Here is a 24,998-nt window from a genome sequence, read left to right on the forward strand (position 1 = left end):
GCAATCAGGCAGAAGAGACCCCTTTACATTTGATCTTCTTCTGTCTTGGCTATACCTGGCATAGGTGTTGCTGGATCATTCCGATATGTTGACAGCAAGGTGGTGGACATTATCTCCAGGTGCTAGACTTTTTTGCACGCAGACAAGGTAAGTGGTAGTCTGAACTGTTGCCAAATAGCTCCAGTGGAGTTGGGCCATAAGAGCTAAGTCTATGGCCACCTCTGACATGACATCTGGAAATAGTGAGGCATAAGCTGCTTATTATGCCTTTTAGCTTTCAACAAATGTTGCACCTTACATTTTTTGGATTATCCGGATATGATTTTACTGGATGCATCCATTGGATAAAATGTTTTCATATGTTCTGGCGTTTCTACCACCATGCTGCATTTTATATTTATAATTTTAAAAGGTTTACTCTGTGGATTTTATATCATACTGTATGTTTTTAGTGTATTTTTACATATTTATTTTGTATGTTATATATTATCTTTTGTGTTTTTAAGGTTTGAAAAAACGAATAAATTGGATGACAAAACAAAATAAAATAGTAAGCAACCAGTACAATCACCATCTTTTGCTGCAAAGGATATCTTTCAGGGCATTTCACTGATTTATGAGACATCGTTCATTAACCAGTTTGTAATACACCCACTAACGCTCCCAAACTCTACAGTGTTCATGAGGGCTGGCTCTAGCTCTGTATACAGGCTCGCTCTGCTTTCCACACCAGCCCACTGTTGTCTGACATTCTGACACTGTGAAAGGATCTGGGGTTTTCTATTTGCGTGTTATATCTATATTCATAATGATTGCTGCTAATCCTATCAAAGCTTCCTCCCCTCGTTTAATTTAGCTTTTTACAGTGAATCACAGTATTCCTATAACACTATAGAAACAATAGATTTTTAAAAGTAATGAAAAACAGGTAGAGGAGAAACTAAAATATAATAAGTGTGCAACAGGATTCAGTGAAACTGGGTATAGCAAGCATAGCTGTGCACTTCTTGGACTAATACAATCTCAAGGTGCTAACACTGAATGACTGGAAAGCCCTGCTACTTCATTCCCACATGTTCAGAACATATATGGTTATTCAACTATAAATTATATTACTCCTTAATTTGCATCTATATACTAATAGTCTTGGAGATGCAGTGCAAATTATTTTAAGCAATTGCCACTTTCAATTTAATAGCACAGAGGGATCTTCAGGTAGTTTACAGGAACCAGTATGAAGTGGCTGAATTATAAATAGGCTTCTTTACTGCAAGGCATTCGGCCTTTAACAGCATGCTCTGCCCAAAAAAAGTTTATATTTTCTTATAACGTAATCAAACATTTAAAACTATAGCATTCTAAAATCCCCAATGGCTACCCTATGACAGGAGCTGGGCATGGTTTCATTAGACTTATATCTAGCACCTAAACCAATTCTGTACTGGATTCGAATATGGATGAAACCAGAGTAGATCAGCTATTTGAAAATTTCCCATGAGCTTTGGATGAATAATATGTCACTTAAATGACCTTGGTATTATGTTACAGGTATTTTGACAACCACTGGCTGCCTCCAGTTTTGGACCAATCCGGAGTCTATATCCCCAAGAGTGTGCAGTTAGTAAAAGATGTTTTGGGAATACTACACTGATGTATTTCCAGGCCTTAACAACCTTTCCCTGCTATGTACGCTACTTGGATCAGTTATTTCCAGAAAAAAAGATTCTTATATACAAGGTGTAGTTTAGGTACACTGTTAGTAAGGTTTTAGATCAACAAATGATCTGATGCAACTAGAGGTGCAGCAGCCTGTAATTGTAAGCAAGGGGGTGAAGAACCATTTAATATTTCAAGTTACTCTGTACCACATTTGTGCAGAAGATATCTTCGTGCTCTTTTTAACAATATTAGGTACTGTAAGGATGCAATGGTTCTATGCCTTCATATGTAGTCAGAATCTATTTTTAATCAGGAGGTCTCATATATTTACGCTGCTTGAAATACCACCAGACCTCTTCCCTCACAAATTTAAGCATTTTGAGCCTATCGGCACAACTGAGTGTAGTAAGTCTTGCAGTGCAGTACTGAGTACGATTTTCATCAGATTGACATTTTTGAAAGCTGTAGTTTAAGTGATTTGGGAATTGTTTTTAGGCGAAGACCAGTATTTCCTATACTACATAGTCCTCGTCATTAGCACTTTATCAGTATAAGATGTACTTCATCTCTATTTCACTATAGGACATCCTTTGTAATCTTGACTCCAAATAAATGTTTATAATATTGCTCTACTATGGTAGTGTTGATGCTTAAGGTGATTCCCTTATTTATTAATTGGTGTTGTCATGATTCTTATTTTCTGTACATGTTGTTGATCCACTTGCGCCCTTACCGCATCTGTTTGTTTTGTGTATTGCATGGCTTACATTCGTAAGCGGAAACAAAGCTGATTGATTAAAAATAAAATCATGCGTCATGAAACCAAGTACACATGGCCTTATCCCGGTTACTTAAAGAATATGGATAGAAAAATGGTAACACTTGTGAGCTGAATAAATAGCAAGCACAGCATGGATGAAAACAATGCATTTTTATTAAATAAATGGTCTCCAATACTGAGAGTAATAATGTACTATATCTAGATGACTATTACAGAGATATTTAGGCCTGGTTGGATCTGTAACATTTTAATAATATTAACCTAACCTGGTTTCCCAAGCTATAAATTAAAAAAAGCGAAGTTACACACTTGTTATTGGTTTGTATATACGTTATAACAGCAATAGTCATATTTTATGTTTTGCAAACGCACATGCTCTAAACTCAATTTACCTGACATCTTCACCTTCCTCTAATATAGAGAGGCAAATAGTACATTTTTCCTCGGTGTCTTCCTCTATTGGTTCTTCCTCTTCCTCTTGTTTGCAGTGCAATTTCCTCTGTGAGAACCAATCAGTTGATACCTTATTAGTAGAGATGACATTGACAAACTTGGTGAAAAGTGGGTTCATGCAAAAGAATAAATATAACATTTCTTTACATTTTTTTATTAGCAAAAATACCACACCTTTACCCCTTTCTGTCTCGACCCCCTCCCCCAAACAACTTTGCTCTGCGTACAGACCACACAACACAGTTTGCCCTTTTTCCCTCTACATGAAGGCTCCACTGAGACCTGTGAAGGTCAAGGCACCACACTGATCTAACTAAAAGGATCGATGATGGCAATATTTAAATAGTCACTGCTTCACCAGACGTTCTACTTCATGAAACCTCAATTGATTCACTTTACCTCCTCCCCTGAAAACATTGATACAATTGTATAAATGTAAAATTGCAGCGCTTTTATAAAAGTTTACATCAAGAAGCCGGAAAAATAAGTTACATTTACCTGTAATAATTTACTCCAGAAATGTAATTCTTACGAAGGGCACCACCACACTCAATCTATTGCCCATCCTTATCAAATTGGTCAAACTTCCAAGTATGGGATCTGATGATACTGTGATGGGATCTGCTGAGCTCCTACTACCCAAGGCCTCGAAAATCAGTGTTTTAACTTGTTACAACCACCAGATAAGCTAACCCAGGGAGGAAAAATACCAGAGTGGAGCAGTATGGTGATAATCTACATCCCCAAGAGAGGGCATGGATGTAATTTGTATTCCCTTCACTCTCTAGCTCATGTAGGTTCGCACCATCTTGGATGTATGCCAGATCAGTGTCCCAGAAAGACAAAATGCACTAATCAGGCTCCTTTAGGAGAAACTAAGATTCAGAAGTACTCCAACCCCGAAGCAACATGTATAAATAAGAACAAACATTTGAAAATGATCATACCCCCATAATTGCCAAAGAGTACAGTTTGTGATCTAAAATGAAATAACGCACCAAAGGGATTTCATTGGCCATATATTTATTAGGCTGCTGCTCAACACCAGCAGTGCATGCTTTAGCTAATTCTGGCTCTGAGAGGTTGTATTTTTGTCATAACTGTTCTTTCTTTCGTACCATCATTTGCCCCACCAGCTGTTATTGCAATTTTGACTTACTGTAAAATGTCCCCTCTGTGCATCTTAATTTGCCTGTATGCCCACTGTTCTTACCCCTATATCATTGTGCAACGCAGATAACAGATGCTTACTTTATCCAACGGTATACACAAGACCCTGATAGCATCTCCTGCTTGAGACGGTCTGTGGCACTGTAGGAACTGGGTCTGTGAATGAGCTAGCAGTGCAAAGACATTTTCTTGGCATCTATTCCTGGCACTTGTGTACTCTTTGGGCTACAACTACTATATCTTTTCAGTGCCCTGTATGTTGACCATAACACGAGGAGTCATTATTTCAAAAGTCCTAGTTGTAACCTCACAAGTAGTACCGAGAAAATAAATCTTGCTGTCATGCTCAACAGTTCTGTCATTGTTCTTCCTATCAGACAGGTATTTTTGGTGGGAATGCTCTTTTGGAAAGCCACATTAATCTTCTCAGTCAATGACAATGATTGTGAGGCCCAACAGGAGCAAATGTTGTACTGCCCTGCTAATACTTTTTGTGAGGGACAGCATAACCCACTCAAGGCTTTGCCTTCTTGTAAGTCATGGCCCACCTTTCCACAACACCAATAAACAACATATTACACGCTGTGAATCTGCACATACACCATCTACTGTAAAAGCTCTTTCCACTGTTGGTGCCATTTGGACCTAGATGAGTCAGTGGACTGCAAAGCAGAGCTCAGTGGCTGCACCAAACTCCACTTTCACTTACCACTCCATCTTTTTACTGTATGATTGTCCAGATGTTATTCTGCGTTTGACCAACTGTTCCACGCCAGTATTAATGATTACAGAGTCTGGTTAAGGAGGAACAAGGATTGCAGGTTTACATTTGCATTTCATTCATGATGTAACTTTAACTGTGGCTGGTGTGGCAGTTTTGCCACACACACTTTCAATACATTGAGCTACAAAGACCGGAATTTAGTCTCTCCACTGCAGAAGGATTAGTGTCTAATAAGGAAGACTCCTTTTACACGTCTTCTGCCCATCTTACATAGAAAGTGGTATCATTTTGTATCAGATTATTGCAATTTGTCAGCACTAACATCCATTGGCAATAATACAAATGCCATGCCCGTTTGTAACCTCTCTCTGCATCCGGCACATCTTGCTGTGCACATTTATGTTGTTCTCCTGATGGTGTATGAGAAACACCACTTGCACTGAGTATCAACAACCTCCTTTGGTAGCAATGGTATGTCCGATGTGGAGAGGAGTCTTACTTGAATAATTATAACCTTTTTGGAAGAAGGCTGAGCTGAGAACATGTTTTGACACCAAAATCCATACTAACTCTTCAAATGACACACAATGTAGGGTGTCGTACAATCTCTCCGTGTTTTGAAGTTATTCAGTATAAAACGCACATAAGCGGGACATCAATAGTCATCGTTTTGAAAATATCAGGTGATGTTAGACAAATTTAATTTTTTCATTTGGCAATGCTTTTTCTAATGCCATTCACTCCTCCAAATCAGATGGCAGAAAACAATAACAGTAAAGATGTGGCCCATTGTGCATTTTAAGGTGAATTGGGTCATTGCTCTTTCCATGTGATTAAGGAGGGCTTGGACAAACCACATTTACCAATAGCTCGTCCCACAGGGGGGCATATTCTCAACACACTTAATCATGCCTGTATTACCCTGCTATTAAACAAAAATGTCTTCATACCCTAGTGAGTCTAAGAATTTTCTGGCGATTTCCAATTTTATCACATTACTGAAGACATTGGAATGGATGTCAAAGGTACTCTTACTAAGTGTATATATACAAGGTTTGGTTTGTCTTTAGAGGTGTGAGTGGCACAAGGTCAACTGTAGTTTAAAACGGATATGTGGGTGATTTAAAGGGAATCTAAAACTGTCAGCACGCATGTGAAATGTGGTAACATATTTCTACTGAATATTATATTTCTGTACCCGCTCTTCTGGAAAAAGGCAAAATTTACATAAAAGTAGAGCCAGAAATTCTTGTCAAGGAAACACGGCCTAAAGAACTGCCACAAAAATGATTGAGTGAAATGACTGTTTACATCCTTGTGACCTGCGTATTTGTCGTGCTTGCTGTTTCTTGTTAAAGGAATAATGTTGATAGGCTTTTGAACTGGTCATGCCCTCGCTCACTACAGAGAGTTAAACACCTGATGGCTATTCCAACTGGTTTAATCAATCAGGAGTCAGTGTGGGGAGGAAAGAAAGAGGAAAGGTGAAGTATTATGGTAAGATTATACCGTTTGAAAGGTTTTGAAAAAGAAAACAAGCAGAACAGGAAGAGATTCCTGGTACTGCATTGGTATTAGTTTACCGATGTAGTCATCATTCTGGTATAATTTAATGAACTTGTGATGACCAAACTTACATAAAAGGGCCACCATGGTATTCCAGATGACATGTGAATGCGAGGCAAAACATTAAGTACTGAGGTTCTGGAAATATTGAGAACACCCTTGTTTAACTCACTCATATTTTTTCTATGTTCAATATAATTGATGAGGCACACCATTATGCCAGAGGAAATAACTTTTTAGACAGTCCCATTTATGGCTTAAGTCATAGCAAAGGAGGGACTTTGGCAGTGGCTTGATGCGACAGGGCAGGGAAACCTGCATTACTGTAAGAGCAGATTTCAGATCCTTAAAGCAACCTGGTTCCCGATGTTGGGTTGCTGGCAATGAAAATGCATTCAGTAGAATGTCGCATGGACTGGCTATTGATGCATGGTAAAAGCTGCTGGCTGATTAGGTTTTGTTCTCAATGAGAAACAGGACCAAAGAAACACCTTCAGTCGCATGGACACAAACGGCTGTAGACAGATTTTTTGTGTCATACGAAAACACTTCATGAATGTGATTCTGTTGGGGGTGTTTTAACTGCAAAAAGTGTTCTACAGAATTAAGTTACTGCAATTAGCATAACTGTCCGACTCACAACCTCTTACTTTCAATGGTCCACTAGCTGTTTTCATCATATAATTTATATATTTATCTGAATTTTTACTTTGATGAAAATATTTTAGACATCAGACTTCTCTGTAGGCAAATCGTGATGAATGCTTAAAAACAGAGGTGAGATTAGGTCAGTGCACACCAATGGCACTGTTCTGAATATAGTGCCATCACTTAATTTGATACACGGTTACGCTCATGCATACACTATTTGTAAGCGAGACTGACCTAACAAGTCCTACAATGAGAGACAACTGAAACCTCTCAGAACGATGCAACGTGTTGTACATTCTCTCTCTTTAAGGTGCAGCAGATTGGTACAATCCGGCCGCTGAGCCTGACCGCCACGCATGAATGCATCATCTAAAGCTTGAAGCTACAGTCAGGCACCCCAGGGTCTTCCTTCAATACCCACTGTTCCTCACAAAATAGATGTGTATATATGTATGCTGTGAGATGATGGTGCACGTACAGATTCACACAATAAGATATGTTATACTAATTACAATTGAATTGTTGGGTTTGCTGTTGACATCCCAACTGTAGGCTTCTTTCAGCCGTCCAGTTATGCGGCCTTTTAAAGTTGCTAATTAATAGCACAGCGGAGGCATGGGGGTAATGGTGCTAACAGGGTCTAGAAATCTGAGGTCAGCAAAATGAAAACCACATAGGGGGAGTTTCCCAAAAAATCAAATGAAATCAGGCAACCATACGTTATTGTACAACATAATGTTCCTGTCCAGTATACCTTTCGCCCTTAATGAAAGGGGTAGCATTTCCTGTTTAAGTATCTTCATACTTCTGCTCATAAGGTCTCCCAACATCATCGGTAGTCTACTTAAACTTACCTATGGACTTAAATATTTAAATTCTTCACAATATACTTTGCATATGTAAACATCAATGTATTAGCAACACACACCTTTTTATATTTATGTGGGTATGTACATCTTTCAATAGTGCCCTGGGAGGCACCACGATTCACGTTTCCTAACCGCTCTTCCAAGTGAATAAGCTCCTGTAAAGAAGGGACAAGAAGTATCCATGTCATATTAATGTGAAAAGCAAGTGGCACACTGTAAATGCTGCATGCTAAATAAAACAAATAGACATATCCATACTAGGACGCAATTTACCAAACTAACAGCTGAATAAGTAAGGTGGAAATGAATGCAAGCATGTTGCGACATAGGGCCATATTACAACTACAAATATTCATAAATCCAATTATACTGTTTGAAATATCTGGTAATATGTCACTTGCTAAAGTGCATGAAATGTTTTACTCTATTTTTTCAAAGTAAATGCAAAATACTTCTAATCCATTAGTAGTGTGCAGTAGTATTTAATTAGAAAACAAATTAGAGGTCTGTTTTTTAACGTTATGACTGACAACATCTTACCTCCGTAGGTTCAAAGCACCCTTAATTGAATTTATCACCAAATGTAAACAATCAATGTACACATTTGCACAGGCCTAACTGTTAATCGAGAAAAAGTGATATGCTAGCGTGAGCATGCACTTTGTTTTAAAATCAAGTGATGCTCAATAGAAGGCTAGCTTTGCTAATGAGTTACACTGTACTTTACATCGGTCTGCACAAGTACAAGAAAGCTCGTGTATAAACACGCTCACTCCAATAATGGGGACATTTTCCTTCAAATCTACTCCTTTGCCAAATTGGGAGGATCTTTCAAATAGCGCGATTTTCTTCAGAATAGTAAACTGTTAGACTTGAATTATCTATAATCCCTTTTGTCATACAGAATATGAATTAAGTAGGTAAATCTTTCCCAACAGAATATACTTACCTTTGGTAATTCTCTTACTGATAAATTCTCAAATCACAGAATTAATTCTCAAATCACAGATTCTCCACCCTGTGAACCTCCCAGGGCATAAGATTGGATCTGGGAATCTTCTCTGCATGCTCTTGTACACCAATTGGTGGCTTCACCAGCCGCATACAGGTGCCATCCATGCATGCTAACATCAGTTTAATTATGTGCCCCCTCAGATGCAAAGAACCAACATCAGATCGGCAAAACGACAGTGCACTAAGTCTAAATTAGAATCACATTAAGCCCTAAAAGACCACTCCAGAGAACCAAGCAGTTGTGGTGGGGGGCAGATTTGGGGGTGGGCAAGGTGAGGAATCAGCAGTTAGCTAGGGTTTCCTTCCACCAGTAAGAGCATTACAGAAGGCAAGAAACGTATTATGATGGATACGTTTAATTGCAGCTCCCTACCTTGTGACTAGATACGAAAACAATATCCTCTCCAAGGCATGTTTTAGGAGTGGACTTTAAATCGCCAATTCCTGTAGAATCAAAATGACTTTCTCTGCATACTTGAGAATTGATACAGTAGTGCCTGCTGAAAGTATGGACAGATGCCCACATGGCTGACTGGCAGATGTCCAAAGCCAGGACATGCACAGCTAAAGCAGTAGTCGCAGCCTTCATTCTGTTGGAATGAGCCCAAACGCCTTTAAGAGGATCCTTTTTAGCCAAGAAATAACACATTTTGTTGCAGATCGGCAATACAACAGGATAAGGTTTGCTTCTGGACCACTTTTCCCTTCTTCACGCAGGGGAACCCAACAAAGATGATCATGCATATAATACTCATTACTTCTATAAATACTAAACTTAAGAGCATGCTGAGCACCAGTGAAGCCACTCTCTCTCCTTTGATGGGTGCAGAGGAGAAAAGGAAATGCTGGGTGGAGCGTGATGGACTGCCCAAGTGGAACATTGACATCCCTTTTGGAAGAAAAGTAGCACTGACGCCAATGTACCAATCTGGCAGGGAAAAAGGTGTATAGAGAAGCTGTAGTAACAAAGCCTGCACCTCGCTGATGCGACATGCAAAAGCAATTGTGATAAAAAATGCTTTCAATAGCTTCTGAGTACAGCTGCGAAGATGCTCAAATGGAGCCCACAACAAGTCAAGACAGGGTTAACATCTCACCACGGCATAATAGAGCAGTAGGAGGAAACATCTGCACAAATCCCTTCAAGAAATACATCTCAAGGGGTGTTCTAAATAAAGGAGTGCTGATTCAGTAAACGTAGCCAGGTCCATAGGGGCAACAAATAACTGTTAACTAGGCCGAGAGCAAAGCTTTGTAGGGGGAAAGACAATACAAACACCACTACATCAGACCGCTTCACCAGTAGAGGGGAAAGATTATGTTACTTACCCTGTAAGTATCTGCTCTTGGCAAATAGTGCTGTAGATTCACATGCTGTGCATACGTCCGCCATCTAGTGTTGGGCTTCGATGATTACAAATTGTTTTTCTTCAAAGAAGGTCTTCGAGTCGCAAGTTGTGCGACTCCTTCTATTGGTGATACTGCACATGGGCATAGACTCCATTGGTAGGTTGTTTTGCCGCATATGTGTGAGAATGGAGTTGTAGCAAGAATCAGTAATGTGATGTCCATGCAAGTAATGTGAATTAATGTAAATAAACTGTGACCTACACAGACTTTCGGGGAGGAGGGAGGGAGCATATGAATCTACAGGCACTACATGCCAAGAACAGATGCTTACAGGGTAGGTAACATAATACGTTCGAGGCATGTGTGGTGTAGATACACATACTGTGCATCGACTGTAAAGCAGTCCCTCTATTGAAGTTGTGGAAAGCCGGTGGGGGTTGCAGTTGTTTAAAAGAGTCTGTAGTACTGTCTAGCCAATATCGGCTTGTAAACGTGCTAGTACATCCACACAATGTTTTGTGAAGGTGTGTGGTGTGGCCCATGTTGCTGCTTTGCAAATGCCAGCAAGGAGAATGTTGCCAAAAAATGCCATAGAAGCCCCTATTTTACGAGTTTAGTGCGCTTTAGGGGTGAATGTTTTCGGTCCAAATGTAAAACATTTGGAGACTAAGAATATTTCGTACCGATGTTTTTGAATCCGAAGCACCGTAACCTTTGTCTCTCGGAACCATACTTTGAGGAAGTGGGGCCCTGCTGTAGGTCAAGATTTCTGTGCCGAGCCCGAGGGCCAGGCTTCCGAATCTGTAGGTCTGTGCGTGCCATGGCTTTTAAGCAGTGGAAAACTGCGAGCAATTTTTTGGATGGAACCAATTATTTTGACTTTGAATCATGGACTGTTGTACTCACGGTCTGATGTTTCTGAGCTGACTCGAGACTGGCAGAATCTTGTTCCACGTCTGAACCGGAGTCGGAATCATAGATGGACAAAGATTCCTCTTGGGCTGCCAATGCCTCTTCCTCCTCTTGTCGACCGAAGATGTCTGGAGAGTCATCTGCTAGGCTGCAAAGTATTTCTTGGCGATGGGCACGTCGATCTAAAAGTGTCTTTTGGGGACTAAAGATCTGCAGGCCTCACAGGTATCCTCTCGATGATTGGGTGAAAGGCTTGGATCGCAAACTGAATGTTGGTCGGTGTGAGGGTATTTGGAGAGGCACAGAATAACTACGCGATTGAGACAACACAGTTGGAAGGATCCACTAGTGAACCGAAGGGAGCAGGAAAGATCTCCAATGCCTTGAACATTTGCTTTTCCTCACACCAGATGAAGACCGTCGGACAATAACCTTAGTACACAGACTTGTCAGAAGGACAGGAAGTAGTCGGGACAACTTCCATCACCTCTAGTGGAAGAGTAAACCCTCTCGGGTGGTTTCGCTCAATCTCCAGCATGGAGCTTTGGGTGAAATAACCTGCCCTGTTGTTGAGACAGCAGATCATGCTGAAGAGGCAGTCAAAATGAAAGGCAAATGCTCAGATCTAGAAACTTAAACTACCACACCCTCCAAGCCCATGGTGGGAAAATCAGATTGAGCAGTGCTTAGTTATGTCTGCCTCTCTTCAGAACCCGAAGGATTCATGGCAAATGTGGGATGTCATACAGTAGGCAAGAACCCCAATGATAAAGAAATGCGACTCTCAGGGAATCTAAAAGAGGAAACTCCAGGGTGCCGAGGGTGCCGAAGGCCAAACAGTGGACATTTTCAGAGGTAGCAAACAGATCTACAAAGGGTATGCCACAAACAGTATGGCCCAAAGGGCAAACAAATCCTGAACCACCTCCTAGTGTTGACACCAATCGTGGTCAGCAAGATGATCCCTGCTGAGTTCCTATACTCTGCTGTCGATGGAACTCTCGTGTGACTGATTGTCAGGGAAATCCCTTGAGGAGCCAGCCAGTCTCAAAGCCCCTAGACAAAGAACACAATACCCTCACAACCTCTGGATTTTTGAACTACCACGTGGGAAGTTGTGTTGTCCATCAGCATCTCAACACATTGTCTGTAACTGAAAACCTAATGAACTTCAGAGCCGAACGAATGGCCCACAGCTTTAACGAATGGCCCACAGCTCCAGGAAATTGATATGAAGGAGCTGCTCCACTGGGGACTGGAATACATCTAATATCTACTGTCAAGGTGATCTCCCTAGCCTATGCAGAACATATCCACTACTAAGCATTCTGGATCTGGGAAGAAAGGAATGCTGCAAGTTAGGTTAGCACCAACGTCCACTATTAGAGGTCCTGACCTGCTTCCCCTGAAATGTGGCTATTGTCTGAAAGGCATCGTCGTGGGTGGGCCCAATAATTCGCAAAGGTTGCAGTGGAGGGTCTTCATATTACAACAGGTGTGTGCACCAGGAGCCTCAGTATCACCAAGGCTAGATAAGATGCTGTCACACAAAACATCAGACTCACAGCCTGAATGCTTTGGATATGTTGCAAGAGCATAAAGGCCTTCAATCTTAATGTCCAGACAGGTCGTTATAAAGGAAATCCTCTGCAAATAGGAAGATGAAAATTTGGCTCTTAACTGTAAATCCCAGCAAGAACAAAATCATCAGCAAATGACAGTGGTCTGAGTCTAACTGCAGTGAGGTCCTCTTCAGCAGCTAGTCATTGAGAAACACAAATGCCTACATTCCAAAGGCGCAAAGATGGACCGCAACAACAAACATGAACTTTGTGAACACCTAAGGGGTCTGAAATGAGGCCCAAGCGTTAGACAGGTGAATGGGTAGCGGATTGACCTCACCATGGAAGAAAGGTCTTTCCGATGTCACTGCAGGACTGGCAGGTGGAAGGATAAATCCAGTCATCAGGGTCCAATGCCAACAAAGTCTATGTATGCATCAACATCTTGAATTTCTCGTTTCTGAAGGAGGAGTTGAAGAGCCCGAGGTCTAAAGTCAGCATTTAAAATACCATTGTTCTTGGGGAAAGTACTGGGATTAACACCAGAGGCTCTCCATCTTAGGCAAAAGATTGATCATGCCATTGGCTAGCAAGATCTGCAGTTCGAGAAAAGATATCGGCATGGATCACAGATGGTTGGGCAAAGAGTGGCAAAATGTGTGAAGGAGCATCCAAAAGGGAAGGGTGTAACCAAACTAAATAATTTGAAGGCTACACTGGTCCGAAGTAATGGAACATCAGCTGGGGAGGTAACACTTAATCATGCTCCAATGGCCTCATTGGAGGGGAAACTAAAGCGGTTTGGTTGCTGCACCAGATGAAGGTGATTACTAAATTGATATCTACCACAGTCCCTGCCCTTGGAGCCATGAAAAGGTTATATGGGCATGTGTAACTGCCCAAGAGACAAACTGCATTCAGTGAGTGGACAGCAGGCATGACTAAGGAAGAAATCCTCTTGCCCATAGCATTTATCCTTTCCACTCCTAGCCTAGTAGTGAAGTGGGAAAGCATTTACATTGACCTTGCTCTTAGAGGCCTACACATGACTCTCCATAGCAGGCAACTCTGTCAGGAAGGTCGGATCACCTGCCATGGGTCTGTATCGGGGCACAATAGACCGGTATAATGGCACAGCCAAACGATGTAAGACAGCCTCCAAGAGGGACTCAGTTAATGTTTCATTAAATAGCAACAAGGTCTCTGAAGTGGAAGGACCAGGCTGTACATACTAAGTCAAAAGATTTGCTTTAGTTTCTGTTGTAGATAATTGTAAGCTACAGCTCTATGCAATAGAAGTGCAAAAGTAGCACTTTCTTCTGTGAGGGTCTGTAGAGATGAATTTAACTCAGTTTGAGGTGGAGTTTCTAAGCCACTGGTATTGTGTAAAACTAGATGTAGGAAGCCAGCTCTTTAAAAGATATGTCAAAATTAGATATATCGTGCAAAGAGCCCACGGGTTACCTTATGAGTTCTCTATTCGTATCTTCTAGGGGATAGTGTGATCGCGCAGGCTTAGGCTTATCAGAGAGGAGTGTTAGACATCTGAAAATACACACAATAGTGAAGAAATTATGCACATGACTCAATAAGGAGGTCCACACCAAATTTATAAAAAGAACACGCATCTTTCTATATATTTAGGCACCAGAATCAATACGATCAAGTATGTACGTTTTTCAATAAAAATACTTTTGCATTTAAAAAGTCAATTCCCTGTGCATTTTTTCAGAAGCTGTAAGGTTATCCTTTGGGAGGAAAAACAAGTACCGCAATCAGGTACAGTACAATGTCTTATGAGATCAATCAACGGGACCTAAGGTGATTGAGGGGCAAGGTCCACGCATACACCAGCCAGCCGGCACCAGAACGGCCGGGTGCAAAACAGCGTTTGGTGCCCAATGGAAGTCAATGGGGATCGGCTTTTGCAAAAAAGAGGCTGCCCGCTTTGACTGGGAGTCGGGATGAACCAACAGGAGCCCAGGCCTCACGATGCTCGGGGACGTGGAGGGACACCTTTGGTCTGCTCCTCCATGGGCGACGGATGCAGACATTTCCTTAGGTGAGGTGTTTTCCTTACAGGAAGCAGTCGCAGTAGAGGGGACCTGTGAACAGAGACGGCAGGCGTCTTAGAAGAATCCACAGTGGGGAAACCCAAGGCCTTAGAGTTTAGAGGTTCTAGGGACCACGTTAGTACCATTGGCCCAATTCAGGTTAAGCTAGGAGGCGCAGGTGCAGATGTGTTTTACGGCTTTGTGTTTCTGCGGTCTTGGAGCCTCACAGCTCAGTAGCTAGTGCCTGTAGGAAGCAGAGGACAGGTTTGCGCTCCCATGGGATTTCTTGGTTCCTTGGGGTAGGGGGGGGGGGGGGGGGGGTACTGGTGGGTCTCCCAGGTTTTGGAGACACAGCAGCTGCAGGACAAGACAGCTTTTGGTGTAATTGTCGAAGTCAGCTGGCAGGGTTGGCGCCAAGTAAGTTCCTGGATCTTCTGTTCTTGCTCTTTGTGTCCGTCTTCTTCCTTCAGGATGGCAGGATCTGTGTCCCTGGTGCCAGGGGCTCCCCTAAATACTGAATTTAGGGGCGTGTTGGGTAGTAGCCAATGGTCTTCCTACCCTTGGGGTCACTACGCCCCCTATATTCCTGTGGGAAGTGGGCATAACCCTGAATTCCCAAGATTACCATCTTCAAGATGACAAACCCTAAAAGTCGTGTCCACTTCAGGTAGCCACCTTAGCCGGAGACTAGGAACGCGTCCCTTACTGTCCAGGTGCCAAAGGGCTCCAGACAAAAGGGGTCAGCTTACTCTTCTGTTAGGGGAGCCAAATACGCATTTCTCTTTCCGAGCAGGCTTTTTTTCTGACCTCCTGAGAGCAAACGCCCTCACCCTTGGAGGTCAGAAACTCGTCTCTGGCGTCAGGCTGGCTAGCACCAGTCAGTCAACACACCAGAGGCAGGTAGGATTTCAGGGGGCACCTTTAAGGTGCCCTCTGTGTGAATGTATTAATAAATCCAACATTGACATCAGTGTGGGTTCGTTGATATGAGTTGTTTGATACCAAACATCCCTTTTTTCAGTGAAGCCACCATGTAGCTGGGAAACTCGTTTTCCCTAGTGTCCAGCTCATGTACTCAATATGGCTTCCCTGTTCACTTGTACTGGCAGCAATTGGGCTGACTAACATAGGGGCATATCTGCTCATGCAGCTATGCCCTCACATGTAGTATAGTGCACCCTTTGGGCTGTAAGGCCTGCAATAGGGGTGACTTACCTACATATACTCCATGCAGTGTCTGAGGGCCTGGCACATAGGGTTTAGTGCCATGTCGTGTTTTCACTTTTGTCTGCATCAAGACATGCAGCCTGCAGTGGCAGTTTGTAGGTATTTGGTGAGAGGTCCTTTAGGGTGGCACAATTAGTGCTGCAGCCCTTAAGGACCCTCTTTGGCCTCCTTGCCCTAGGTACCAGGGGTACCAAATACTAGGGACTTACAGGGGGTGCCAAAGGTTTTGACAACTGGGGTACAATTGCACTGTTTTGGGGAAAGAAATCTGGCACTGGGGTCCTGGTTAGCAGGGTCACAGTGCACTTCCAGTCAAAATCACATCACACACCAGGTAAAAAGTGGGGGTCACTATGTCTAAAAGGGGCACTTTCCTACACTAGATAAATATCAGTATCCGTGTTTGAAGGAAGAAGTGAACGGTCCACCTCCATGTGATTTTCATTGTGGAAACATTTTCCATACTCCTATAACAATGTTGCTGAGGCAAGGGGAGAGTCATTCTCACATGGGGTTGCATCTTGGTTATGGTCTAGTGAGTGATACTGCGAGTCCTGGCTGAAGTGGTAGCACTGTCAAAGAACCAATGGGCAGGGTAACGGGGTCACTCAGCACCAGGGAAGGATGCAGCAATGCTAGTTTAACTGGAGACCCGACAGCAAAGTATATTTAGAACCTGCCATCTTAGGCAGAGCCATCCCTGCACACTGTAGAAGAATTCGGTAGAAATTCGACATCTATTTTATAGGGTGGCGAAAAGGAGGAATTGATGTTTGGATGCATATATGTAGCTCCCTACTGTCCCATCAGAGGTGGAAGGAGGCAGAAGGGGCCATCTAATAGCATGCAGGAGCTATTGCAGACAAGTTTGTTTTCAAGATCCCACCTGGTGAGACTCACACGGTGGGGAATCTTGAGTTAGAACTATCAATTAAAAATAACGTATACATTTACTCTAAATATTACTAAAAAACACTTTATTCCCAGATCTCGTTGCCATTAATTGAAATGTGACTGCTAACTGGAAGAAATTAAAGTTTCCTACTTGAGTTAGAATCTTTGCTGAGGTGTTCTCAAATACATAAAATGCAGACTAGGTAATTAGTGATCCACCTTTTAACATGCTCAGCTCAAATCACAAATCAAGCCTATATTTAATGCAGGACATGCGTATCTGCCATTAAACACAATATTTTCAATGGACCACAATATAGCCCACAACTGCTAGCTACCAGGTCACATACCTTTCTGCCAAATACATGGAACATGATGAAATGGTTAACTATGACTCGTCTGATATTAGAGAAGAGGTAGAATATTTTATGGGCATTTGACAAAACTACAAGCCATCTTTCCTTGTGTCCTAAAAAATGTAACACTCCCAAGTCAAGTCTAGATCTACTGATGGAAGGATTTCGGGAAAAGCAAAGGATGATGTGTTCAAGAGAATGCAGTTTCAAGCAAAAGATACATTAGATGAGAAGTAGTCTCCATAACTATATCAACTGGTTACTCCAGAAAGACCACCAGTCAGCATCACCTCCGATGTAATAAAAGTTTAATCAGAAAAAATAGTATTTAGGTGTAATGTTTAAAAAAGTGTGATCATTCCCAAGATTATTAAATTAGAGCATTACAAAAGGCACATCATTACATAATTCACAGAAGTGAAGCATTTCTATTTACAGCCAAATCCTCTGTATCATGCTCCCCCCTTTAGTACAAGAACAAGGAATTTCATAGGGGCAATTGCACAAGCATATTTTCCACCACCCACCGAAAACACTCCAATTCTATTACAAACCTCAAAATTGCCCCTGAAAGGGCCTCTGAATGACCTTCCATCCAATCCAGATGAAATGTAACGGATGTGTGGGTAGCCCGCCATATCTGGAACCTATTCAAACAGCAGACACAAATTAAACCTGTTCAGAACTTGCATGTCAAAGTTTATTTAATAAGACAACAGAATTAGAAAATGGGGCGCACAAATGTAACATGTGTCCAGAATGTAAGTAATGCTTATATTGTGGCACTCTAACATACAAATAATAAGGACTGAAATACCCTACACTCCTTTTCTTCCTAAGCGTTACTCTTTTCAGCAGTTTCTTTATTTTCTTGAGTTTAAACTTTAAATGTTTGCATCTTTCAAACGTTCCTCACATTTTGATTTCTAAAGATAAACGCAGACTCAAAGGTACCCCAAGAAGTATACGGGTAGCTGGACTACTGCAGATCAATGGTACAGAGTGCACACTCTGGTTGGAACTGTATGGTGAAAATGCTACTAATGCCCTTGAAAACAATGCTCATCAGATTTATTTTTATACCGACTTCAGCAGGAGCCAAGAAGTGGTGTCTTACAATGTTTTCACTAATAACAGATTATGAGACATAGCTAATGATTTGCTGTTGAAACAGGAAAAAGGGAAGCTCCCAATCTTAAGAAATCTTGATGCTGATTCTCACATCTCAAATACTTGGTCAAACAACTGAATGCACTAGGAAAATCTCTAAATAATAAAAAAAAAAAACTACCAGTGTTGCAATAACACTAATGTGCCCTTTCCTTATCCATAAGAAAGTTTGAAAACATGTAGGCAGCCATGTAAATACAGGCGGCGTAAATAAAAAAGCAATTCAACAAAACTAACCAAGTTTAGTATCATAGCTACATAGAGCTTAATTATTATGAAACATTTAACTGCTGAGAACAGTTTACTGTCTACTGATATATACAGCTGGCTCTGTTCACCGTACATTTTTTGTACAAATAAAAACAGATGAATTTTGTCCTAAACTAAGACCCAGAAAACATTCAAGACAAAGAACCTAGATTTGTAATCTGCTCTTTGTTAATTCATTTCCTAACCTCCTCTTATTGTTAAAATATTTTACATACTTGTTTATAGCTCTCAAAATAGTTTTTTTTGAATATGTGAGTTTCTCAAAAGTAAACAAAACTAACAGCCCACTTTAGTCACTGAAATCTTGGCTCTAAACTAAGGACACAGGTTTTGATATTGGAAACCAAGACATTGGTAAAGGACTTCTGCTGCTCTAATGGTGAACGAAAAACCACATTCTACTACACGAGAAGTTAAATCGATTACACAGAAGTGTGTTTTAAGAACCCACAGAGAATTCAATGATCTTTTTACAGGGCATTTCACTTTTAGTTTCTGCAAGATGAAAGTCTTCCCCCTTGCCTTAGGGATTACTTCGAGGTCTACAGTAGGGTATTGGAATGCAAAAATTAGAAACATTTGATGTCCGGGCCCATCGCCAACTCTTAGTCAACAGCAATAAGTCATAGGTAAGGCATCTGTAAAAGTGAGTCAAAAATACTTACCTAGTGAAAGGGGAGGGTTCAGTCAAGAACCCCAAGAAAGGCAAAATATATGTTTCTAAGGCAGTCAGGTTCAGGGTGGATGCAGCTCAGACATTCTGCTGCCTGATGCAAATTTGAAGAGTGAGTGCCATGCCAAAGTCACATCATGGAATATATGCAAGTCCCTAAGGCAGGGTGCACAATATTACATGTGAGGGCATATCTGAATGAGCAACTACATCCCTGTCCTGTCTATTCAATTACTAGATGATACAAGTGAACAGGGAAGCCATCATAAGTATATGCACTGGTCATTGCTAGTTACCCAGCTACATGATAGCTTTACTGAAACCCATGGAATTTGGCATCAAAGACCTTGTTTGAAAAAAATCTGTTCTATTGTGTCAGTACAGGATTTATTATGACATGCACCCAATAGGCATCTTAGAGGTGCCCCCTGAAAAGCCTACCACTATCTAATGTGCTGGCTGACTGGTATCGACCAGCCTGCCACCACAGAGGAGTTTCTGAACCCCTGTAGGTGAGAGCCTGAGCTCTGAGGCCAGGAACAATGCCTGCTTCGGAGGAAGGTGTTCACACCTCATCCTGCAGGATGGCTAGGTATTTAGCATATCAAGGCCAAGGGCTTCAAAGGGGCCTCCTGTGATATGTGACCCCAGCTTCCCCAAAACCTCAGAGATGCCCCCCCCTGCCCTGAGGCCCAGTTGGCACCACCACAGGCAGGAAATTAGCTATGCATGAGACGTGTTTTATCACCAGGCTAGTCACACCCCTAAGGAGGGCTACCTGATGTGCTCCAGGCAAGAAGGTTTCCATCATCTGGTTTTTGGTGGAATTAGCAACTCTGGGACAGTGTTGTGGCAACTGCCCACAGGCAGTGGTCAAATAGGTGGTGTAGTGACCCCAGGGGTAAATAAGCCATTGGCTACGACCCTTAACTCCCCTTAATGCCCCTACATTTAGTATTTAGGTGGACCCTTTACACCAGGAACTCCGATTTGCCTGACTAAAGAAGAAGGACTTAAGAAGAGCTGACTTGGCGCCAAGCCCTGCCTGTATGCTCCTGTCCCGAAAATGGCAAAGACCCTACAACTTTGCATTCTCCAAAAGCCTCGGAGGACTGCCAGCACTTCGTCAACAAGCCAGCATCTCTCGAAGAGGAAGAGCCACCCGGTACGCTGTTCTGCTGCCACCCCTACCCCACCCCCCCCCCCCCGACGGTCCACTAAGACTGCAGCATCCCAGGGGTGGCCTTCGTTTTCCAGAATGTCAGATCTGTCTACCACGTTTGGAGATACAAGGGCCCCCAGAAGCCACCCTGCACTAATACCCAGGGTACCAGAGCCCTGGCAGCAGCCAAGGCTTGATTAGTATCCAACCCGGGTTCCAATACTGCTAAGACCGACATGGGACATGAGCACCAGAGAGGCCATCGTCGAGAGTGGCCCTGCAGTCCTGTTTTGTCTTCATCTCCAGGCCGACCTAAAAAGTAACAGCCTCCAACACAAGCTGTGAGAAGCTGGGTTTCTGTTGCAGTAACCCCCCCCCCCCCACGTTGTGCCAGACTACTGATGCACTTTTTACTGATTGTGCCCTGGGTCCCTGCCAGTCAGGTTCCCAGGGCCTGTGCTCTTTCCTCAAAACTGTACCCAAACCCAATTGGCATCTCTGGCCACAGGGCAGCCTCTGGTAAATGGTACCACAGGTACCCAGGGCAGTGTGACCAGGGAAGACCTCTAAGGGCTGCAGCATGTATTATGTCACCCATACCTTTATACACACACACACAGCCATTGCAGGCTGCGTGGTTTTGTGCAAAACAAAGTGAAGAGTCGACATTGCACACATCCCTGTGCGCCATGCCTACAACCCACTGCCCTGGCATAGGTCAGCCACCCCTCTAGGTGGGTGCACTATACCAGTGGTGAGGGTACAGGTGCTGCATGAACCCCGTACCCCTACAGTGTCTAAGTCCATTTTTAGACATTGTAAGTGCAGTGCTTCCATTAAGAGTATATGGTGCTGGAAGTTTGTCATTACGAACTCCACAGTACCATAATGGCTGCATTGAAAACTGAGAAGTTTGGTATCAAACTTCTCAGCACATTAAACCCACACTGATGGCAGTGTGGGATTTAATGAAAAATGCACTCAGAGGGCATCTTAGAGATGCTCCCTGAAAAACGACCAGCCTCTGGTGTGTTTTCTGCCTGGTACACACCAGCCTGTCACCACGAGACATGTTTCTGGACCCCTAGGGTGGGAGCCTTCGCTTCCTGAGCCCAGAAAAAGCTTTTCCTGGGCAGAGGTGTTCACACCTTCCCCAAACCGGGAAGAGCCATCTGTTGCAGGGGAGCTTCAAAGGCCTGGCAGCCTTTCTAATGCGACCCCCAGCCTCTCCTGCTATTGGGAGCAGGCCCTCTTCCTGTCTCCTCTCCTTTCTGACTGGACGACAGTTGGGAAAAACTAGCAAACCCCGAAGGTGTGCCCACCTCTGCCAACTCCTCCCCTCAGGTGGAGAATGTGAGGTTAAGCCCACTCTTCAGTGCCCGCCATCTTGCAGATGGCAGGCACTCCCCAATCAGGATTAGGGATTGTTCTCACTCCCCCACGTGGGGTGAGCACATCAAGGGTGTAGTCACCCTAAGGTCAGTAGCCCATTGGCTACTGACCTCGAGACGCCTAAAACGTCCCCCAAATACAGTATTTAGTGGAGAGCCCTGAAAACAGAAGGCAGACCAGAAGAAACTACAAGAAAAGAAGAAGGACCGAACAGCCGTGCAGAAGCTAACAAGATGAATACACCCACTGATTTGGCCCCAGCCCTACCAGCCTGTCTCCACCTCGAACCTGCAAAACCCGGTGTGTCCTGCAGCCAGCAACCTCAAAAACCCCGGAGGACCACCCTGCCTTCAACCACAAAGACTGTCTCCCGTGAACACAGGATTTGTTAATCTCCAACCTCTGGCCGGACACCGCAAATCTGCACCACTCTGCACCTGCCATCTAAGGCCCGAGCCCAAGTGGGCAAACACCACGAGGAGGTCCCCCAGTGATCCTGACCCGAGATCCAGCGATCCTGACCAGAGATCCGGCAACCCCATACCTGCCTCAGGCCTCCAGCCGACGCCTGGAGCCTCAAACTGAAAGGTCCCCCCCAACCGCTACCAGGAGCTGGTAAGAAGATCCAACGCTAAAAGGCACCCCTGCACCTAATGCCCCTCAGCCTTGGGTGGTCCAACCGACGGTGCCTAACCAACCCCCAAGATACCAACTTACCTCTCAAAGTGGTGGTCGCACCCAGAAGACCTACGTCCCCGAGCCTGCAGTGCCTTTGCAAACTGGAGGTTCCCCATTGCAAACAACACGGCGCCTAACGTCGAAACAGCACCTGGCCGCCCTAGTGCCACTGAGGGTGCACCTTTGGTGCTACTTTGTTTCCCCATTTGCCCAGAGTTAAACTCCAGCTTTGCTCCCACAACCAAGCGGCCTGCTCGTCAGCAACCATCAACCGGAGGCCCCCTGTCCCTCATTGGATAACATTGGGCCTCAGCACTCTGCACCCGGCCGCCCTAGTGCCGCTGAGGGTGTAACAAAAGTGCATCCCTGAGCCTGGGGGACCCCTGAGTCTACCCCCAGAACCTCAACTCCTACTACCAAATACATACCCTAAAACCGATAACACTATTTTCCTCCATAGGATAACATTGACTATTTTTTCTATGAAAAGTTTCTAAGTGTGGAGTTTAAAAACCTAAAGAAATACTTTAAAATTGTACTAAACAAACAAAAACGATTTTACTTACCTGTTTACAGGAAACGTCCCAGTGTAGTATTCATGTATACTACACTGTGTAAGAAAAGTAATCTCAAAAGTAACTTACCTGTAATTTTACTCAAAATCCTATACAAAGTATATGTACTGTATTCTGAGAAGCATTGCATTATCAGTAACACTACTGTAATCAAGTTAAAGTACATTTACAATCCAAACTGTGTTACAATCTGTATATTTACTGCAAAATACTTATCACTTGCCTGTGCCAGGCTTGCTTGGTTCTAGGAAATAAAATAACTAAAAGAATATTTTTATACAAAAACAATTGGTCTGAAGTTCATTCTTTGAGTGTGTAGATTCATTTGCTGACTGAGTGTTGTGTACAACAAATGCTTAACACTGTCCTCTGATAAAGCGTTACTGCTCAACCACACTACCACAAATAGAGAGTAAGGTGCTATCTAACTTTACCTCTGCCTACCTGTGGCGTTCCACTGGACTCTGTGTACACTATACCTCACTTTGGTATAGTATATACAGAACCAGGTTCCTACACAAGCGACGCGCCAGACAAAACACCTCAGTGCCTGAGCCCTCCCAGCCCAAGTCCGAGCCTACCAATGGTGCACCCTTGCTCCAGAGACCTCAAGAACCGAGCCCTACTTTGGGTTCTGCCGGACTGGTCCCCGAGGGTACACTCGAGACCAGTACCTCTCCACCCAGACACACCAGGGCAGGTAAACCGAAACTGCTGGTAGTTCTAAGGACCATGGAGCCTCCTTACTTTAAGTCCAGAAGAGCAACCCTGTGACTCAATTGCAAGTACCTCTATGCAGTGTATGCATCTCTCATAGGATAACATTACTGTGTTCAAAGCTTATGCCTCAAATCTGACAGGTGAATTTTCTGTGTTTCTGAAAATCGCAAACTCGTAAAGTACGTACCTAATCTCACAGATCTTGGTATCTAAATTAATATAAAAAGCTATGTCATTTTTTAAATTGGTGTCGGGTTTCCTTATTGAAAGCATGTCTCATTTAGTGACTCTGTGTGTGCAACAGATGCCTAACACTACCCCCTGATAAGCCTAAGGCTCCTCGACCACACTACCACAAATAGAGCACTTTGGGATTGTTACAGCAAGCCCATGTACGCTAATAAGGGATACCTGGACTCTCTACACAGTGCATCTCACTATGGTACAGTATATAGAGAGCCAGCTTCCTACAATTTGATTAGCTGGTTTATGTTCTATTTACCGCTAAATACACGTGGACACACTATACTTTGCTACACGGTAGGAAAACGAAGGATGAGGAACATGAGTTAACGGAATCTTAGCAAATATTTTTATCCACAAAATAAGAGGTGAATGCATGGGTAGGTAGATGTTGGTCCCGTTTTTGCATATAGATCGCAGAACACAGGTAATTGATGTTTGACTGATTTATTGATCATTCGAGATGTGGCTCACAGACAACAGCCTCAAATCCATCATATGTCAACAATAAACAAATCTGTGATAAAATATCCTCCGCTCTAAACACTCCGTGTATCAAGCATTGCCAGCAGCTCATCCAGAGTTGAAGATCTAGAACCTACCTGAAACTAAACACCACAGTGTGGATAGCGTTTCGACCAAGAAGTTCTGGTCTTCCTGGACGGTATGTGAATCAACCTTGTGAAAGGAAGCAACCCTATGTATCATTTCATGGTAGGAAATGGTGTAGTCCGGTGGGGAAGGTTCGGTTGGATTTAGCTTCAGATCTGTGTGCCCCAGAGAAACAACATTGTAGTCATCTCACGGGTCATCCCTAGGCTTTGGCTCAAGAGGGCCTCATAGAGATGGAGGTTGGTGGCACTGAAGGTGGAG

At 43.1% G+C, this 24,998-nt stretch overlaps 1 protein-coding gene across 6 annotated transcripts in view; it reads right to left on the reverse strand.

Annotated features, from left to right (window-relative positions):
- The window catches only part of RNF111 (ring finger protein 111), a 340,882-nt gene that overhangs the window by 2,960 nt on the left and 312,924 nt on the right, over nt 1-24,998 (reverse strand). For 3 of the 6 annotated variants that reach the window (XM_085643745.1, XM_085643743.1, XM_085643744.1), the window contains exons 11-13: nt 17,797-17,889; nt 7,933-8,028; nt 2,833-2,939 (exon numbers count right to left, since the gene is read on the reverse strand). In XM_085643745.1, coding sequence (XP_085499871.1) covers nt 2,833-2,939; nt 7,933-8,028; nt 17,797-17,889 — 296 coding nt within the window. Of the gene's footprint in view, nt 1-2,832; nt 2,964-7,932; nt 8,029-17,796; nt 17,890-24,998 lie in introns of all 6 variants that reach the window. The other 3 variants (XM_085643742.1, XM_085643740.1, XM_085643741.1) reach the window with 1 other exon arrangement.

Source organism: Triturus cristatus, chromosome 3_1, assembly GCF_964204655.1.
Source record: "Triturus cristatus chromosome 3_1, aTriCri1.1, whole genome shotgun sequence".
In the NCBI taxonomy this organism is placed as follows: Eukaryota; Metazoa; Chordata; class Amphibia; order Caudata; family Salamandridae; genus Triturus; species Triturus cristatus.